At 38.3% G+C, this 21,486-nt stretch overlaps 1 protein-coding gene across 3 annotated transcripts in view; it reads right to left on the reverse strand.

Annotated features, from left to right (window-relative positions):
- Positions 1-851: 851 nt before the first annotated feature.
- LOC120103720 (nuclear exosome regulator NRDE2-like) overlaps positions 852-21,486 on the reverse strand; it is a 31,805-nt gene continuing 11,170 nt past the window's right edge. The window contains exons 6-11 of one of the 3 annotated variants that reach the window (XM_039129357.1): positions 19,758-20,109; positions 18,776-18,886; positions 15,129-15,486; positions 11,475-11,700; positions 8,220-8,441; positions 852-1,402 (exon numbers count right to left, since the gene is read on the reverse strand). In XM_039129357.1, coding sequence (XP_038985285.1) covers positions 1,249-1,402; positions 8,220-8,441; positions 11,475-11,700; positions 15,129-15,486; positions 18,776-18,886; positions 19,758-20,109 — 1,423 coding nt within the window. In that variant the 3' untranslated portion in view covers positions 852-1,248. Of the gene's footprint in view, positions 1,403-4,439; positions 4,652-8,219; positions 8,442-11,474; positions 11,701-15,128; positions 15,487-18,775; positions 18,887-19,757; positions 20,110-21,486 lie in introns of those variants that run through there. The other 2 variants (XR_005513106.1, XM_039129358.1) reach the window with 2 other exon arrangements.

Raw genomic sequence — 21,486 nt, forward strand, 5'->3', positions numbered from 1 at the left:
AATTTGTATACAATTCTTTTGGATCGGTTGCCCTATGTTGAGCCTGATTGCTCAAATATTGGTCTCTTATTGCTTCTTTTGATTTGATTCCCGTAATTACAGGTGATCTAGCTATTCTCCAAGACGCGTTTTCTTGTTAACCACTAATTGTGACGCCTATTTCTTATCTTACGAGATTGGTGGCCACTGGATCTTACTTATCTGGAACCTTAGGATTATAAGTAAGGGTGTGAGGTAGCTAAAATAACTCACTTAAGATCGAGTCAATGTTTAGGCACCATAAAAATTTATATAATTTAGATTGATAACCCCCAATCATATTTTTAATCTTAAGGTTGAGATTCATTCTCTTCTACATAACCTATATTAATTTACCATAAATAAATATAGAAACAATTTAAAATAATATATAATTTAAATAAATTATTTACATTTCAAGCTAAATCAAGCCAGGTTCCAGATAGCTGAACTCAAGCTAGCTCATGAATAGCTTGCAGGTTTGACAACCTCGGAGAGATCACGCAGGTTCGAGCTCCCATCAAGAAACTGCAGAAGAAACAGAGTGAATCAGCATTACTCAAAATTTGCTTCGCTCATTAATGTTTAGCCTGTTTAAACCTAAAATTTATATAAATATTTATTTAATAAATAAATATAAATATTAGACCTAATATATACATCATGTAATATATATTATACATCGTGATTGATAAACACAAAATATATTGTCATATTTATTTTAAGCTAGGAGCATACCGTACAATAGAGCTTTTTTTTTTGGCTAAAATAATAGAGCTTATTTCAGCAACAAGATTGAGACCTAACCCTGGAAATAATCAAGCACATATTCGAACAGGTCAGAAACACTCAATAAATCCCCTTTTTTGTGACACTCGATAAATCCCTTCAACAAGCTGTTCGCGAGCAGCTTGAGTTTGGCTCGCACTTAATTCTGGACCTAGTAAAACAATCTGTTGGGTTTCTAATTATGGGTGATTCAACTATTCGAGCACCAGCAAAATAACCACCTGGCAGTTCATGCAAAGACTACTGCTCGTAAGAACTTTCAGAATGTTCGTCGCAGAATCTTTACATGAATGGGACTTGCTATCACACCTTGATGGGCGATTCCAGTCCTCTTTTGGCCTTCTGTTTCCTTGAACAACCAAGGTTTTAGGCTGAACACGATGACAGGAGTCAGATTTTATGCTACATTGTGATGTTACAGTCATTAAACGGTAAGAAACGTCATATCTCTGTCCCATCCTCCAAGAGGATCTCATAGATATCAGTCCTCAGGTGCAATTCTTTGTCACGCATGACTTCCTGGAGATCAGACAGCTCCTTCGCAGTCAAAATAGAGCTTAATTTTTGGAATCCATCAAGCCATAACCTTTTCGACCTGAAATAACATTAGAGAAAGTAGAAAACATGCTTATGTCAGAAGTCATAAACATTTGAAATTACTCGTACTGTACCCTTACTAAATACAATTCAATAACAGCTCCATTACAGCAGCACAGGGCATAAGTTCAGCACCATCATTCATAGCTTTCAGAACAAACTGTTCTAGACAGCAAAGCATAAAAAACTGGATTTCTGAAAGAACAAAAATCATTGCACAATAGAAGAAAATAAAGGTATATCTAAATGAATATCCCCCTCAAGGTAGTAAAGAATGCTAGGCAATCATCTTTATTGATACAAAAAAATGGCCCATGATTTGCTAAAAGAAAAAAAAATGCGGACATGTAAGGATTTCCAACAACATTTAGGTCCCATTTGGCATTGCTTCTACATGGCCAAAAGATACTTTTTGGAAGGCCAAAAAGTACTTTTTGAAAAGCCAGAAAGTACTTTTTGAAAAGCCAAAAGCTCTTTTGGATGATTTTGAAGTGTATAGAAAAAATTTCAGAACAATTTCCTGACTCCTCCAAAAGCTGAAAAAGATTTATTAGAGAAAAGCTCCAAAATGGAGCTTTTGGGCAAAAGCTGTACTTGAGATGGGTCGAGAAGCTTCTTTTTTTTTTTTTTTTTTTTTTTTTTTTTGTGGAGGGGGGGTTGCAAAATCTCTTAGTTCAATTTCTATCAACAAAATTCTTAAAAAATTATGTAAAAACAATTAATGTTAGCAATACTTATAATAACAGTTTTTCATAGTATAATCAAATAACAATATAATTATATTATATTATTACTATCTTAAACATTATCATTATATTATAACAATCATATTATATAATAATAAAAAATTTACGCTTATAATATACTAAAATGATAATATCATATTATCATAATAAAATAATATAGTAAAAATATTATATTTTTGTAATAAATTTAAAAAATTTAGTATTTATTATATTATCTAGTTAAATATAAAAATAATAATTATTAAATTAAGAATATTTATAATAATAGTTTTTGATAGTATAAATAACTAGAAAATTGAAAGCACCGTGTTAATGGGAGCAAGGCGGTTCTTATATGCTACATTGCTTATCACCTTTGCTTGGTCAAGAATGACCACATCTTTCAAAGCAGCCCGAGAAGCCAACATTGATTTGGATGAAAGCTTCTCTTCACATCTCTCAGTTTTCATGGTCGCTCCTTCCCAGGTTCTTTGCCAACAAGTGGAACTTGTGACTCTCTTCTGCAGATTCGGCGCATACTCGGATGATCTCCTTTTCCTAGGATTCCTCAAGATCAAGTTCAATGGTAGCGTGCATGACTGTGGGGTCTATGGTGGAGCAGCCTTTGTTATCAAGGACCATAGGGGGTCATTCCTTGCATCTATAGGAAGTCGGTTATGCAATACTATTGTCCCAATGGCCAAGTTGCACAGGAGCATTGGAAGAGCTGACCTATGCCATTATAACCTTGAGGGCATCCAGAATTATGCTAGATAGGGATTCGAGTGCAGATATCAAATGGCTGTCATATATAGCCCCCGAGAATAATGCTACTCACCCTCTCATCTAGGACTATAGGCAGATGTTGAACTCCCTCGATACCTTTATGGTGGCTTATATCATCCGAAGGCAAATGGTACAACAGACTGGGATGTGTCTTATGTGGCCAACCACCTTAGTGTTACTTTATTCTTCCAGCTTCTTTCTTAGAAATTTTATATGTTCTCATGGATGTATTTATAAACGACACATATAGTAATGCACCACCAAAAAAACACTATTTAATGTCCTTTATTATCATTTTCTTGATTTGATTACTAAATTGATGTTAAAGTCCTACAGCATTTCAGAAATGTTAGTTACCAAATAGCAAACAACTTTTTATTCAAAGCTAGCTTTGCTAGCCAAAGCTCTTCAGACAAAAGCTCTACTACTTATAGCAATGCAAAACGAGGCCTTAGTCATAGGTTAGGAAAGGTTATTACAATTAGACATCTACAAGTATATACTAGAACTAGAAATAGAATGCATACAATGATTATGCCATAACCTAGAGGTAGTAAAACAGGTTTGCAGAAAACCCAAAATCATTGGGCATTACAAGAATAGTTGTTTAGATGTTTTTCATCAAACATGTTTTGCCAAAATTTAAAAAGTCATAAAACCAGAAAAGTGAGCATTATGAAAAACAGATCTCCCCTTATTTCCCACAAAACTTGTTTTACAAAGAATCGTGTTTTATCATTATCTGTTTTAGAAGAAACCACAGGCATTGATGGATGTTTCAACTAAAATCCAGCATGGATCAAGGGAGGTTGAACTTTGGGGACTTGGGATCGGCACAAAGGTTGCAAGTTTTGGTTGAATTCCCACATGAATCAGGGACCAATTTCCATTCTAAATGATACAAAAATGAAATATATGTACATCCATCGTACTACACTAAGCAGATCATTAATCAAAGCTCCATTCTTCATCAACATGGTATAAATGAGCAGCCAAAGTGCCAAAACAATGAATATTAAAATCTCATTCACCAGCCCCATGGCCCAACAAAGAAAAAATGCCCAGTATTTCACACCATACTGGCAAAAAATATGAAGCCCACCTAATTTGTCTGTCTCTAAGCAACCCATTATAAGGATAAAGGTGCCGGATTCCTCATTAAGGGGTGTCGCAGATACCAGCATCCCCTCTCAGACCTACTTCATGAAAAAGGCATTATCCATTGACATTACGCATTCTATCAATGGACCAACACATCTTTAAATGACTACCAAAGATGAGAACAATCACCTTGGTGACAAACTAAGTGAAGACTTGGATTTTAGAGGGAATCTTTGTATTCCAAGTAAATCCCTCGACTTGGAACTGGGGACCTGCATCACTTGGAAAGGGATAATTGAAGTTCATTGTAAAAGCTTCATTAGTCCATTAGCATCATCCCTTATCCTTTCTAAGTATAAAGAAATGGAAAAAAATTGAGCAATTTTCTGAATTGCTCAAATTCATTTTATTCAAGTGGTCAAGGACCATATACCGCTTTGTTTTCATCACAGCATCACATCATCACCTCAGCCACAAGGGCCAAAATCTGAAAAGGATGTGGAAACTAAAAATGGAAAAAATTGAGCAATTTTCTGAATTGCTCAAATTCATTTTATTCAAGTGGTCAAGAACCATATATTACCACTTTGTTTTCATCACAGCATCACATCATCACCTCAGCCACAAGGGATAATCTGAAAAGGATGTGGAAACTGGTAAGAATATGTTTAATGAGAAAATATCAGCTATCAAAATACCATATATTCTCCATTGCCACCATGTAAAACTCCAGTCCTATATTTAGCTGATCACAGCAGACCATTGCCCCTCATCACACAAGGGGCAATGTCAACCTTACACATGGAGCTACTCCTAGTCAGATACATTTGCTAGCAAGGTTCGCTGTACCGGTGCCGCACTAGCATAGGCGTACCGAGTGTCGGTACGGTACGGTATGTGGTACGCCAGGCATACCAGTACCGGTATTGGTACGGTACGCCCAATACCGACTGGTACTGCATACCATATTTGCTAGTGTTTATACGACAATGTCGAATCTACATCACTACTTTATTTTAAAGCAGAAATATCCCCCCCCCCCCCCCGCCGCGAACCTCTTTCCTACAAATACATTAGTCCAGTCTTCATTACAATTTTCTCAAGAAGAGTCATATGTCGCTCAAGAACCCCCAAAACCAAATGCTAAAGATACCAAGACATAATTCCTTAAAAATAAGCATCAATTATATTTACCAAGTTTAACTTGAAGATCTGGTCTGGGACAACATATAATGGTTTTTCTCTAAAGCACATATTATTCGTACCTAGTACTTGCGACTGCTGCAACAGCAAACCGACATCCTTCAATATGCTCTATAATCCATAAATCCTCAGAGTTAGCAATAATGGGTACCATATCCATTAAATTATCCTTTCCCTTTTAGAAGTGAACTGACAATGCAAAATTCTCATCGTTGTGGTAAAGTGACACACACCCCCTCCCTGGTGTCAAATTTCCCTTGCATCACAAGGGTAGGGACTAGGTTTCAATGCTAAGCCAATGAGAAAATTCTTAGGAACAGGAGCCTAGCAACTGCAGCGAGCATGAGATGACACCACATTGTGGACAATAGCACTAACATATTGCCTGAATTGCCAAATTGTGACAGGAGGAATTTTGTGGATAGATATAAGGCACTATAGCCTTATAGCACAGCTGGAATGGATGAACCCACAGCTCAGAAGCTGACATGGGAGCTGAAATGAAAAAAGCAGGTTCAAGTGTGAACCTTCATTTGCAAATCGATTATGAATCATAAAACTATGGTTGGGTAGGGTTGCTCGCATATAATTCTTTTCTTTTTCGGAATAAAGTGCTCACGTATAATTTAAATCATGTTCGAACACGCTTATAAAGTGCTCAAGCATGAGATGACACCACTTATACCTAGGACATAAAGCGATATAAAAATGTGTCATGCCTAATTTTACCGCCCTATTCCATTTCCTGAAAGATTGATTCATGTCTCACATTGAACGTGATAGATTTCATGCATGTACCAATGGCATTACCTGGACGCACATTCAGCTCCTAGAATCTGTGTTGAATACATGATACACATCAGAATCAAATACATATCAGACACTTGGTTACCTATCAAATTTGTCTAACAGTAGCTTCTCAAAATTGGTAGAGAGTTGGACTTCTCCAATAATGATTTTGACCCCATTCTAATGGTATTTAAAAGTGAATTTTTTACTTTTAAGAGATTGATCAAGAATGTGGGCATTAAATAACTTTACAAATATCTTTCTTTCCAAAATATCCTTAAATTCAAGGTTTAAAAACCAATGGAACAGCGGCGCTCCCACTGCCCGAGTGTCAAGATGGGACAAGTCAAGAAATGGAATGTAGGGCAACCCAGTTACCCAATATACATGCATAAATGCATGCATGCCTACATACATGCATAAATGGAATAGCCACTTAGACATTTTAGCAGATGGTACATAGCTAAACAGACCAAGCAGCTAGCTCATTACAGTAAAAGCTAAGGCTTAAAAAACCAGGCACAGCATATTTATATATGCAATATCAAACTGGTAGTGCTTAAACAGCTAGACATCACAAATTCATTTATGGAGCAACTTGGGCATTTTTTGCGGATGTTTTTAATAACCTTGTGGAGACCTATCTTCATTACCTATCCTTTTAAAACTTGGCTATTTGAGAACCATCTGACTTGCCATGATTGGCTTCTACTGGTGGCTCTTTTCCTTGGTAATGGGTGCATGCAGGTCTTTAACAACATTTGCCCACAGGACTGGATCACCAGTCTAGATCACCTAGCATATAATGAAATTCTCACTTACTGACATCATCTTTCAGCCGCTTTCCTCACCATCAACACTGCAAATATAAGTTACCTTGGGCAGGTGATGCAGCAGTTGTTCATGAATATCAAGTTGTTTTAACTTGATTCCATCTTACCAAGCTTATGGGTGTAGCTCATCATCAGCTGTGCACCCTGATCACATGACTCGCTACAATGATGCAACAAACAGTTTGTAGTTTGTGAAACATAATTTTACAATGACCACCAACATGTGCATAAGCATCCTTCTTAACATATTTTGTTGACTCTATATTAGGATAACCATTTATACAGTCATAATTATATATCAACTATTACACTATGATTTTAGCTTCCCTCTTCTTCGACATTAGTAATATGTCGCATGGTTGGTTTAACATTTCTACGGCAAAGCTATAATGGATAATTCACCTTGAATAGGAGTGATTAGTAAATAAACGCATGATAGAATACTATAATTTCCAAATATTGTAGAATAAATACTGGTATATGTTGTCTATGTCCTGTTATCCATGCTAATAAGCTAATTATCGATGGTCAAGATGTCCTTTGCAAACTAGTTAAATGATTTCTGGTAACCTAATTGTCTTTCAATTGCTAAGTTTTACACCTACATTGCTAAGTTACATGATTTATGTGATAAAGGTGCATGTTACTGATTTCAGCTTGCCTTGAAAACCAAGACTATGGAAGTTGACTTGTTAATCTCATTTATTTCTTGTAAGAAACATAGCATTAAGACAAGCACGCATGAGAGGGGGAAAAGTAAAACATCCAAAGTCAGATTGTGGAAGCCAAAAAAGGTATGACGATACTGAGGGCATACCAGATGTGTCAATGAATACAACTCGGTTTCCTCTGTTGGTAAAATCCTCATTACAGTACCACAGTCAGTATTCCCCAATACCTCATTATTCCAAACCTTGCTAGCACAGTATGTATCATGCTGTGAGCTTTAAAACTCATGCTTACAATAATCCAACATCTCTGAAAACCTTAACGAAAAGACTTCCTAAATCTACGGGACCAGCTTTATGAGTCAATGTACATCCATCGATCTAACAAGAATCAAAATTAGTGAAAGTTATATACACAATGACAGAAATTCAATAAATCTATTTTCTTTTGAATGTTCCAGGCTTTATAGAAACTTATAATTTCCCCAACCCACCAACCTGCAACAAAAGAAGCGGGGGGTGGGGGGGACACACTTGTCACAGTAAGTGCTAAAATAATGGTGTAATTGTATGAGACAAAAGAATAAGTCTTATCCAACATCAACAAGGATTTGCATATTATGATGCAAAAATTACATCACATACTAAGAAACCAATCAAGCAAGGCATGCACTGCATTAAATTATGTTTTTCAGTTAATAGGCACATACCACGGGCAGGCATGAATGGCTCTAAAGAAAATCCGTCTTGCTGCAGAAGGATTACGTGCAATATCTGCCTCATATGCAAGGTAGCAGCGCCATATTAATACCGATTTCTGTAATTTAACATTCGCCAACGCTCTCTCAAAAAGTCCATGAATTCTATGCTGAGAGCCAGCTTTGCCCAATTCAAATGACAATGCAAAGAGCCACAAAATTACAGATGGGTTCCTAGGAAAGCAGCAAGGAAGAGGTTCTCAATATTGCAAAATAAAGCATCTTTAAAAGTGCTATTTTGGAATTTAAAAAAAAAGTACTACAATTTTGGGAGCAAGGAAAAATAATCAGTAAAAAAACAAAAGCAAAAATATTGTGCATTTTGGCCACCAAAGAAGCTATATAAGGTCCACCAACGTGCAATTCTACCTAGACACTGGTTGGTTCCAATTTTGAAGTGCTAACATGTTTGGACAATCAAACCAACGGAACACCACAAGACACTTCTTGGCCGCTACAAAAATTACGTGTATTTATGCTTAATCCAAAGCACAAAAAGTGGGTGTTGTAGTACAAGAACTGTAACAAATTCTCAATCATTTTAAGCATGGTAGGCCATATTGGTGCATATTGGGCATAACGTACCCTACCAGTATGGAATCAGTACGCAATACAGGGGGCGTACCGAGTATTAGTACACTGAATTGGCTCTCATATCAAGCATACCGACACTATACCAAGATGGTACTAGCATGATATCCGATATCAAGATTGTGAATCTTGTTTTAAGTGCCAAATAGTTTGAAGTATTTCAACATTGGAGTGTTTATAGAATCTTTGTCAAGTGTCACAATTTTCCCCCAAACTTCTTTAATAAAATGTGTAGGAAAAAAGGATCTTCACTACCAAGTGCAACGACTTTTCTTAATGGAGTACAAATATGCATAGACATAATTAACTTAAAGCGGCAATGATTTGTCTCATTCACATAACAAGGTCTACAAAACTAGTACTAAGTGGTGTATTTCTAGGAATCATGTTGGTGTACTAACAATACCGTATCCTATCGACACAAGATATGCTGATAAGGTGGTGGTTCCTCAAATCTGGAGAGAGATGGGATGAAAGGGAAGGAGGGAGGTAGGGTGTACTAGTGGGGGTGGTGTACATGCCGGATTAGCAGGGAGGGAAATCAATGTCGAGGGAGATCAAACAAAGAGGAGAGAGAGAAGAAAGAGATCAAGGCTAGAGGCAATGATGGCCAAGCAAGGCTCGTGACAACCGGCAAGGGCAACGTGCTCGTAGATCGCTCATGAGTTGCTCACTAAAGAGAGGTTTTCAGATCGAAAGAGTGAGGCAAGGTCAAGGGTTATATTGGCACGAACCAGGTGGAAACAGTCAGAACTGCCCTAAATCCAGCAAAACTAGGCGTGGCTTAATTCGGACCAATTTTGACTACTTCCTGCTGCACCCCAAACTAAAGGGCAAAACTAAGGTCGGCCAAACTGAACCGAACCACCCGATTTGGCCCATACCAAGCCAACCTGGTTAGGGACCGGGTCAGTGCACCAATTAAAATCGAGACCGGCCCCGAACCGACCGAAACGAATCCTGAACCGACCGAAACGAATCCTGAACCAACCGAAACGAGCCGGAAAGGGCCGGAACCAGCCGGAACCAGTCGCGAACCTGTCAATTCCATTCAAACTAGGTGCGAGTCGACCCACTTTGGAACCAGGCCCACTCCCCCTTTTCTTCTTTTGTTAAAAGAAGATGTTGGGAAGGCTCGAAGCCCCCAAATGATCCTATGATCGGATGGCTTGTGGGCCAACGGCAGGAGCCAGAGCTTGATGAGTGAGGATCGCCTCCACAATCCTGTCCCATACCGATTCAGTATGGTATGCCACAAACCACATACCTTGCACATAACGGTATAGAACAAGATGCAATACACTCCATTATCCATCCACCATTTGCTCAAGTAGACAATATCCCCCATGTTGATATGGATCACTCTAGCATGCGGTACAATGTCAAGATGATCCACTACAGTCAAGAATTTAAGCTTTCATAATATATGCAATTATGCGAACAATGTGTAAACATGCATGTGTAGTAATAGAGGACAGATTGGCTGCTTTTGAGAGGATTTGAGGAAAACTTCTGTATCTTTTAACCACACAATAATGGTAGATCACTAAAAGTATATTGTTCCATCGATAAAAATCATAGACCTTTTGGTTTTATTGTTCACATAATTTTGTTGAACTTCATTGCATCCAAACCACCTGCTACTAACACCAATGTCCACGCCCTCATCACTAGACCACTAGCAGCCACATCTTTCTCATCCACCCAGCCACCTTCAATCACCCCTAATTCTCCAGCTTCCCCCCCCCCGGGCGCCACCCCGGCCCAACAAAAAGAAATGCCATTTCTCCGCATTTCAGCATCCCCTACAAGCACCACTACCTGACATCCCCACTCTCCAACTTTCAATCTTCTCTACCATTTGTCACAACTAGAACACCATCACACTTGTTCAGCATTAACTTTACCTAGCAGCCTCCAACAATTCCTAGGATTCTTTGGTGTTTGCTCTCACTTCAAGTGATCAACAAATTGCTGCCATGACATATGAGAGATGTCCATAAAGGAAACCTTTATAGTACCATGAAACAGAAATCTATCTACATGTCAAAGCAAAGCACATATAATTGTATATACATAATATATATGGAGAGCTAGACAGATATACGTGCATTATGTGAATTCTGTGAGACCAATAATTGAATCTAAATATGTGAATGAGATGGAATAATTGATTGACGCTACAAGCAATAAAATGTAAGATAGATGAGGCCTATGATCTAATACCTGTTAATGTCACTAAGCCTTAAAAAATCTAATATTGGTAAATAAAGATGCATTTGAGAAGTTTTCAGCGGATAGTTTCAGAAAATTCTATGAAGAGGCTGCAACTATACAAATATATCCTTGAAATATGCAGCATAAGCTCAATGTCCATGCAAAGTCAACTTATAGTAGTTGCCATCACCATATCAGAAACAAAATGCGAGCAGAGGTTTATGGTGCAAGAAAATGTAAATGAAAGGATCTTATAATTCAAATTTAGATGATAAAACATGATTGTTCCATAAGAACATCCTTATTACTACCAAGTTGCTCTAAGTGCATGTTAATTTAAAGCTCACAAAGGAAAAATAAGTAATCTGGACATTTTGACACAAAAGAAAATGAAGTTACCTCTGACTACATTCATCAAACATAATACGAACTTTGTTTGGCACGGTATAAAGATAGCTTGCTTCTATCATGGCAATATAAGGTTTTGGGTTGTAAGGATATATTTGAAGCCCTTGTGCTATAGCCTCCCACACCCTTGAGAACCTCAACTGCTTAACATGTTTCTGGAGCACACCAATGTAATGGACCCACAAGGATTCAAGTTGCAAGCTCCTGCTTCTTCTTTCTGAAAACAACCACCTTCAGTTAACAGAAAAGCCGGAACAGTGTAATACCAGAAGACAAGGAACAAAGAACTAGAGCAGTCAATTATATATGATGCATAATTAACATGCCCAATAGCAAAATAAAGTGCCACATAATCAGCAAATGTGACATAGAATTTGCATACAAATCTACAGGAATGCAGCATAAAAAATATTTCACAGAGAATTCACTCAATTCTTGTTTATTCTCCATGTTCTCTAGATTTACAAATGAATGGAGTTGCAAAACTGGAGGGAGTTATAAAATATTGTAGTTAAACAATTGAAGCAATTTTGGAAGAAAAATTTGTGAGCTCAGAATGTTCAAAGTAAGAGACAGAAGAGGCTGTGCTATGACTCTGAAAGTAGAACTATGGCAGAATTGCTATTAATCCTGCAGCAAAGACCAAAATAATAGAAAAAAGTAGGCACTAAACAAAACAAAACGGTTATCTTATATTAAAATAGTTATTTTATTCTAGTTCTCCTCAGTCCTCACATTAGTAGTACTCATGTCACTGCAGAAGAAGAGTCACCTGACTTTCTGAGTTAATGTCATAACAGATCATTTCAATTAATTTGAGGTATTATGATGGACAAATTTCTGGAAATAATCTTCCAGCTAGGAGGCCATATCTGCTGTGAAATCTTTCTCCTGCACACCCACCCACTTTTAAACATTTCTAGTCCACCTTCTAAGTAACTTATATCGCTGCCACTATTAACTTAAAACCAATATTATATTAAAAATAAATAGGCCAATCTTTAATTTTTCTAAAAATCTTGAATCACAAAAATTTGTATGTAAAAACAATAGAACAAATATCTGTCACCACATAATATTATTTCATAGAGATGCTTTTTTGCACTTTTATATCTGAATTTGTTTTCGAAAGCCATGCTTTCTCCTTCCCAATCTAATTTGGCTCAGACAACCACGCTGATCTTTAAATTGAAGATAACAGGGAATATGCTGCCTCACGGCAATGTGGGTAAACAAGGACCATATCTAACCTTACATAAGTCAGAGAGATAAGTCATAGAAGAAGTGGATTAGATTTGGGTTAGCTGAACGATCCTGAATCACGCGATTCGGTCCATACAAAACTGAACCAATCAAGAACTAGAACAATTCTAGTGGTCGAGACCACTTAGACCCTTAAATAAACCCCAAGCCCTCTTCCTCCCCCTGACCCCTTTGAAGGCTTCGAGCCTTTGAATGTTCTCCCTCCCTCTTCCCCCCCCCCCCCCCCCCCCCCCCCCAGTTCTGCCACATTCAAATGACTCCACGGTACCTAATGGAAGCCCCACCTATGATGCCTCTCTCTCTCTCTCTCTCCACCAAAGGCTCCAAGGTGCCCACTGCCCCCTCCCCCAAGTTCCGCCATGGTCATAGCTTCGAAGATCCAGGAACGCCTCTCTCTCTGTTTCTCCCTCTCTCCCCCCTCCCTTCCTCCCTCTCCCCCAACCTCTCTCTACTTCGATATGCCCCGACACAGACACGGACTTGTACCATACCTAACTGGCGCTGACCAGCACGAGCCCATGTACTGGTCCAGCAAACCTTGGATCAAATGCAGGACAGATTTTTAAGAACTTGCAAAGATTTTAACAGCAAATTCAAAGAAGCTTATTAAAAAAGGATAGACTCTTATTGGGTTAAAAACAGAAAGGTTTGGTAAAAACTTAAACAACTTGATGAAACAAGGAATCTCAAGCTATGATTATTAACCAAAAAGAAAAGAACCTAAAGCAATCTTCTGATTTTTAAACGAGAATCTTGAAAGTTTTATTAATAAGTTATGATTACAACCTTTAGAACCTGTTCATTTAGCTATAGTTGAAACCAATCTAATGTCCGTTGACCAGTTTCAGTTGATTTCAGATGATTACAATCAAAGTAACCTGAAGTTCCTCATCTTCTCTTTTGGCCTATTTCAATTTCCACAACAAATAAGCTTGCTAATATTATCAGAAAGTAAGTTACTGTAGGAAATGCTATAATGTTTTTATCCAAAATAAATGACAGGAATCAAGAGGATGAATCTAGTTGTGCTATCCCATTTTTGATCGACTCATTAGATAATGCATAACTTTTGGAACAAACATACATTGTCTTTGACAATGTTGTAAACTATGTTATAACAGCCTAAGATGACTTACTGCTTTCGATGTTAAAAAATATATATTGCTTGCATAATGCATGTACTTTCATTCTGTGGCACCTGTTTTTCTGTCAACATTAACACCTTCTTGGCAGCATTTACTTAAAAAATCCTAAACCCTAATCTGAAGGTTGGAGAATATAAAAGTTGTTGATGCTTGACAGCAATATTAATTGTACTGTTAACGTCTGACATTAAAAAAGGTGTATTCACATCCAGACAAAAATTCAAGGCTTCAAGATCTTGAAAATATAACTCTTCCCCTTACCTAGCAATGCTTTAAGAAAAGTGAGACATGCAAATATAACTATATGATAGCCAAGGTTGGCAGAACCATCCCGAACTGTCCGATTCGGGGCATCCCGAGCCATACCGGTGGCTTACCGGGATGTTCCAGCAAAGAAACCGAAATGTCATCGCAATAGGAGGAGGAGAAAAAGAAGGAAAGAGAAGACAAGAGAGAGCGAACGGGAGAGGGAGGAAAAGGGAGAGGGATGGAGGCCGGCGGAGGCCGGCGCTAGTGCGGGTGGTGGAGGCCGCGGCCGAACCTCTATTTCGTTTGAAACAGGGGTCCAGCAGTAAAAAATTTCACGATTTTTAAGTAAAGTCGGCAAATCACTTGCCGACTTCACTTAAAAATCGCAAAATTAAAAATAACGAAATTTTTTATGGCTGGACCCCTGTTTCGGACGAAATAGAGGTTCGGCCGCGACCTCCACCGGCCTCCCTCCCTCCCCTGCTCGCTCTCTCTTTTCCTCTCTCCAACGGTTTCGTGTCATTACAGGCCCAGTACGGCACGGTGCAAGCCCATACTGACTCGTGTCGCCGGGCGACCGGTATGGTGCCTGATACCAGCACAGCAGACCCTGATTGCAGCAGTTCTTGTAATTTTGAATTCAAAGTACATTTCAACAAAACTTTAAGCCAAAACACTTTCAGCATTTCTTTTTGTTTAGGATAGTTTCAGCCTTTGAGACCAAAACAAGCCAAGATCAAATAAATGGCATTGAAAATTTGAAAAAAAATAATAATCAAAAATATGAGAAGCTTGTTAAATTTTTAAAAAGGTAAAACAAATTTGTCTATGTTGTCTTTTCTTTTGTGCAAAAAATTAACAAAATGCAAGCAATAATTACAAAGCATCAAACAGATATGGATAACCCATACAAACCAAATGTAAGACAATCCCTTTAGAGAACTAGAAGAGAGAGAAATTTGTAAATTAAAGAACAAACAAAAGGGACCTGGAAGTGCCATTGCAAAGGCCTGCTCTATAACTTCAATACCAGCAGACCAACCCGTAGTCAAGGCCTCAAACAAAGAAGCTGAACAAATGTAAGCAACAGAATGTTCCTTTACATCGCCACGGGCCCATGCAGATCGCAAGCTTTTAATCTGTTCTTTGAACCCTTGACGTGCCCTTAAGAGTTGCAGACCCAATGTTTGACACTTAAAAGGCGTGTACTTCATGTTACCACCTAAGCAGGATAAAATGTGAACAGCACGTTGCAAGGACAACTTAGAATTGTTGCATGAAGTAGATGTTGCCACTTCCATTTCAGCATACCAGAAGTACAGAAGGGGGACATTTTCCCAAAGGTCCTGCTCCAAAGGTTCCAAGAACAAAACATAAATAAATCTCAATTGACACTGAAATGTACATAAAGGACATTGCATAAAAAAACTATATAAAGAGCATAAACTTCCAGCTAAGAGAACAGCATTAGTGTTAACACAAGATCAAAAGCAGCTAACTTTTCTTGAAAAGATAAAATACGTAAAAAATTATATAAGGATGCCACCCCAAGAAACTAGAAGAAACATTGATCATCTACCAGAAATGAGAGAGATACAAAATCCATAATCTCCCAACAATAAATCCTAGAGGTAGAATCAAGCAGATACAACAGACACAACAAAATACCAGAGTAGATCAAGAAGATTATTAGGGAGCAGCATTCAAAGCAAAAGGGAAGATGGGACAAATAATTGCAACATCGTGCATTTTAGAGGTAAACAGCAATGATGGTTCCTTCAAGGAATAGGCCAAAGTTTTGACAACCTGAAGTTTACTCATGCAGGAAAATTGCTCTTAATCAGCCAGGTCAACAAGATAGGGATTCCATAACATCCAACCAGTACCAATGATAAACAAAATCAATAAAGTTAAACAAAGAAGAGCGCTCTTAAAGTAATAACACTACACATATGAGCACAGTATTTGACAGATTCACTATCCATGAAGTTGGACTGTAAAATGTGCCCCACTAAAACAAAAACAAGCATTTTAAGAAATCACTAATGTTGTAAATTATTTCGATGTCATAGGTCACTAAAAATTAAGTAGAACTTCAAGATCAGATTCATCACTGATGGTGCATGGATTCACAATTCTATTCCACAATGTCTGAATGAAGCAGAGGCATTTCAAAGATGTGTCATGTTGCAAGCATGAACCATGTTTTTAGGATAAGAACAAACAATGCAACACTGACAGAATATTAAGAATCATTTTCAATTGATCCAGCATGAAACCTCCATGCAGTTGATAGAATATTAACCATGTTGTTAGGGTATTAGACCAAACAATACAACACTTACAGAATATTAAGAGTCATTCTAAATTGATCCAGCATGAAACTTTCCTCCAGTTGACACTAGTAATATATGAAGCTTAGTCAAACCAATCCATTCACAAGATAAACGTTGAGAGATTCAAAGCCCACAAAAGCCAATTCCCTTAACAATAGGAGAGAGCCTCCTTCAAGAGTGACTATGTCTATTGTCTATGCCATGTTGCTACAAATCCTTCATGTGATGTTAATCCATGCAGGTATTTTACCAAATGACTGCAGGATGATTGGACTTCTCAAGGAAATGAAACTATAGAACATGGATCGCCGAACCGGGCAGTTCGGCTTGTACCGAACCTTACAGACACCAGCTCGAGATAGTTCGGGTACTCGAGTCAGTTCAACCACTTTATTAATTCTGGTTCGATGGTTCAACACCCCACGCCTTCTCACTTTCAATGGTTTGCAATGTTCGTGACTTCACACCCCCTGCACGCATCCCCTTGTTCGAGAGCTGCTCAATCATAAGCTACTAGGCCACCACTCCCCCCTCTCCTCTCTCTCTCTCTCTCTCCCTCCCTGCCACGGCTAGGGCTAGGGTTTAATCCTCAGTTCTGCACCTCCACAGCTCCATGGCCACTCTCTCTCTCTCTCTCAAGGACGAAGACACAAAGGTCAGGGACCAACCTCATCATCATCGTCGCGGTCTCTCTCCCTCGTCATCGTCCATCTCGAATCCGGCCCTCTCCGACCACTACAAGATAGGACGCCTCCTCCAAATTCAACCCTTTGGTCCAAGCGAGTCCCCTCTCTCTCCCTTCTCCTTTATCTCCCCCTCTCCCTCACCCTCTCCTTCCTCTCCAGCCCTCTCCTCCCTCTTCATGATTCCAGTATGCCGCAGTTCAAAATGGTACAAAGGGGGGTACCATAATGTACCAGTCGTCGGCCAGCATGTCTATCAGTACCGATTTTGCCCACCTTGCTATAAAATGTTTCACCCAATAATGTACTCATTTTTAGTATAATTGAATAATGAGCATATTTGCTGGCAATAAGTCTCACGCTAGTTATGCAGAAACTGGCTATTGTTTTTCTCCTAAAAAACTAGTTTCATATAAAACTAAAAAGAGATCCCTTTTTTTTGAGAAATCAAATTATAAAAAAAATGACGGTGCCAAAGAAATAATGTTCCATTACTATTTGAAATGAGATATTGCAATATACAATAAATATTTAAAAATTGAGATATTTAGTTACATAGTTTGTTAACAGTGACATAGTAATAACTGAAATATCTAGTTATATAGTTTGTTAATAGTAAAATAGCATTAATTAATGCACCAATTTTTCACATGCATAGCCATTTCAGTGCAAAGGTTTCAAGTGCTGGCCTGTGCCAATCCATGCCAACCAAAGCTTTCACATGCACATGCCATATCAGCACACCCACCAGCACCAGCACTTGAAACTTCGGATGGGGCCAACTCAAAGTGTAGGTCACACAAAAGCATAACTCAAGATGTTATCTTGAAAGGAAATATATGCATAAAATAATCATAACAAAGGCAGGGATAGTAAGCTAGATGTGTGATTATAATAAAGCACATACTCAGAATAAGGTGGTTAAAAGAGCAGACAGACAAAAAACTCCCAGGAACATACATCTTCCCCCTAAAGCATGTATAATGATTTTTGATTTGGTTAGTATTACCAACTTGCACATATAGCTTAGTGATATTAGTTTTGCACAATAAATTACTTGAAACTAAACAATGTACATGTTATATGGTGATTAGCACACATCGCTTTTGATGCTAGATTTTTCCATGGACTAGTTAAAAGTACTTTCTTTTTGTTAAAATAACATTTAAGACTAGCATAATTAAGTTAATGTTTGTCCCTAAAAATTACATCAGCATACTTACATGCAAATTTCATATCTATACATTGAACTAATTATGAATTAGTGCATGTCTGTGTGAAACATCAGCATACTATCATGGCACAAGTACCACGTAAAAACCTAGCTGGCATGAGCACAATATGGAATCTTTATATCTTGCTTTATTTGCACATGATCAAGCAAAATCATATATAACAAAAGACAGAGTAAAACTATAACATGGAAACAATTTTGACAATGTATTCATGACCATCTACAGAATTAAATATATCTCTAGATATTGGCAAAGATGAGTCTTGCAGTGCAACTCAAAGCACATTGCAGATAAAAATTTAGGAAAAAAAAAGAATCAGATAGATTCCAAAGGCCAACCCACCCACCCCCCAGGTGGATGAAAATGGGTTTAGAATCATACCATTGGAAGTCCATCAATAGATGCTAATGCCATATCAAATATCTTCCTTGCAAGATCAATATTCCCATAAGAGGCCTCACTTCGTGCATATACACCACAAAGTAACAGGTCCTTCACAGAAGAAAATATACAGAATAAGGGGAGAAAGTTATTGCAATCTAGCAATAATTGATTTAGTAGATAGTTGCAATATGATTCATTTGAAGGTAGATTTTGAACTCAATTCAAGACCTACCACGGAACAAAAAGGCATTTATAAGGTTGATATTCCTAAGTGATACTTTACACAACTAGCAATATAGACAAATAAATAAACAAGGTTTTAAATTCCGATACCAAACTCCATACCCCATACCGTTTTATCAATGGAAAGATACGGGATTGGTATTGTACCCAAACCGATTGCATGTACCAAAACTAATAGCATTAAGATGATAAAAACCATCAATACTGACATGTAACATCAATGCACACCAGTACAGTTCAGCATCTTGACACCAGTACCAGTGCCAGTTTTGCATTAGAACGATAGGTTACCTACAGTATAGTCTTGCTCCTTTTGAATCATGAACTAGATTGCCTTCTAGCACATGGTTATGTAGCATAATGGTAAGGACTGAGCTGATATGTGGCATGTGAAAAGGCATGTTATACATCAATCTACCAAACAATGCATAGAGAATAAGAATATTAAGTGTGTGCATGATGATTCAATATACAAGTGTTAAAGTTTCAAAAGACAAACTCCACAATAATTCAAAAGACAAAAATGCTACATTATTCAACAAAAACAGAGTGGAGTAGGCAAGCCCTCAAATGAAAATCATAAAAGAAAGTAAATGTCTGGTTGAAGATTCATGTAAAAAGTAGCACGGGACATTTTTAAATAAAGAAGGCATAAAAATGACAAATGAGATTATTGAAATGGACAGATGCATTGACAATACAAAAATTACATGCTACGACAATATATTAAGAGTACCTGTCGATCTCTTTTTAATAGGCTTTTGGCTAAAGTTCGTGATGGATTGACAGAAAATGTTGAAGAACTTTCTTTAGACATAAACAATTCTTCAGCACTGAGAACAGCTTCTTCCAACTGATGATTACGTGGAAAAACATTAAGAAAAAGCAGAATTGAGTTTCGAAGGAACTTCATCATGTTAGTTTGTCTTGATAAATCACTTGTGTGGCACAAAAGATGCTCCAATTTAACAGAAGCTTCAGTCTTATTCACTAGGCCAAATACAACTCTCAGATTTTCTAAAATAGAATCTGGTACAGTCTCTAAGCTAAGAATCTTTTCAGTCCAACTGGGTCTGTTTGTACATGTCCTGATAAAAAAGGCCACATAACCCCAATTAGAATCCCTCAAAATTAATTATGTTACTAATACTTCAAAACAGCATAAGCATTTATGGATAAAAACATGCTAGGTAATTTGTCCATCAAATGATTAAAGTTTACAAATATTGAATAAATTTGTAAAAACCATAATAATATAGGCTGCATATACATAAATCAATTTATAGACATGAAACAAAACTGGTGCAAAACCGGGTTGGTTTTGAGGTTTGTTTCCACCAAGTCCAAAACAGTCCAAATTGAGCAAAACTGAGCGGTTCCACTCAGTTCGGAACGATTCAAGTAACAGGCCCTCCCCTTAGTTTAAAAAAAAACAAAGAAAGAGAAGAAGGCACCCAAAAGCCTTTCTCCTCCCTTTTCTACTGAGAACATGAAGGGAAGTGTGGGAAGGTGAGGAAAATCAGAGAATAAAGGATTTTTCATGATTTTGAGCCCGAATCCAAGTCCAAGATCATGTATAATCCCCTTCCTTCCTCCTCTTCATTCTTTTTTTACTCCTAAAATAAACTAAAAATGGCAAAATAAGGGAAAATCATGCAAAATATTTGTATTTTGGCCACGGTATGCTGAACCGGCCCATATCGGCCGATTCAGCACATACCCTGACCGGTACAGCGGAGCCGTGGAAGCCGGTACAGGGTCGTAGATGCCGAACTCAACTGGAGCCGAGAAAAAAGAAGAGAAGGAGAGAGCGAGCAGGGGAAGGAGGAAAAAGGAGAGTCCTTCGCTGCCCACAGTGGACCGCAAGGGGCCGGCGGAGGCCGAGGGGGTGCGGCGGAGCCCGCGCGGGGGGGGGGGGGGGGGGGGGAGCCCACAGAGGCATGGCGGAGGCCATAGCCGCGTTTTTCGAAATAGGGGATGCGGACACGGTTTTTTAATTTGGAAATTTTTTAAGTGAAGTCGGCAAATCACTTGCAGACTTTACTTAAAAATCCTAAATTTTTTTTCTGCGGCCGCCTTCCCTGTTTCGAAAACAGAGGATGCGGCCGCGTCCACGGCCTCTATCATGCCCCCGCGGGATCCGCCACCCCCCGGCCCCCTCCACCGCGGCCCTCCGCGGGCAGCGGAGGCCTCTCCTCCCTCCCTCCCCTACTCGCTCTCTCCTTCTCTTCTTCTTCTCCGGCTCTGGCTGGGCATACCTACTTCCGCGAGGAAGAGCTGGCCAGTTCGGTACTGATTTAAACCAGTCTGAACTGGAACCGTACTGGTCTGGTAGGCAACTGGTACGCCTTCCGGTATCGGTACGGCGTACCTTGATTTTGGCACAATTTTATGATATGTTATAGATCTAAAAGTGATATGAGCATTGAAAAAGAAATCATGATTTTCCCTTGATTGTGTAATTG

Source organism: Phoenix dactylifera, chromosome 8 (assembly GCF_009389715.1).
Source record: "Phoenix dactylifera cultivar Barhee BC4 chromosome 8, palm_55x_up_171113_PBpolish2nd_filt_p, whole genome shotgun sequence".
Lineage (NCBI taxonomy): Eukaryota > Viridiplantae > Streptophyta > Magnoliopsida > Arecales > Arecaceae > Phoenix > Phoenix dactylifera.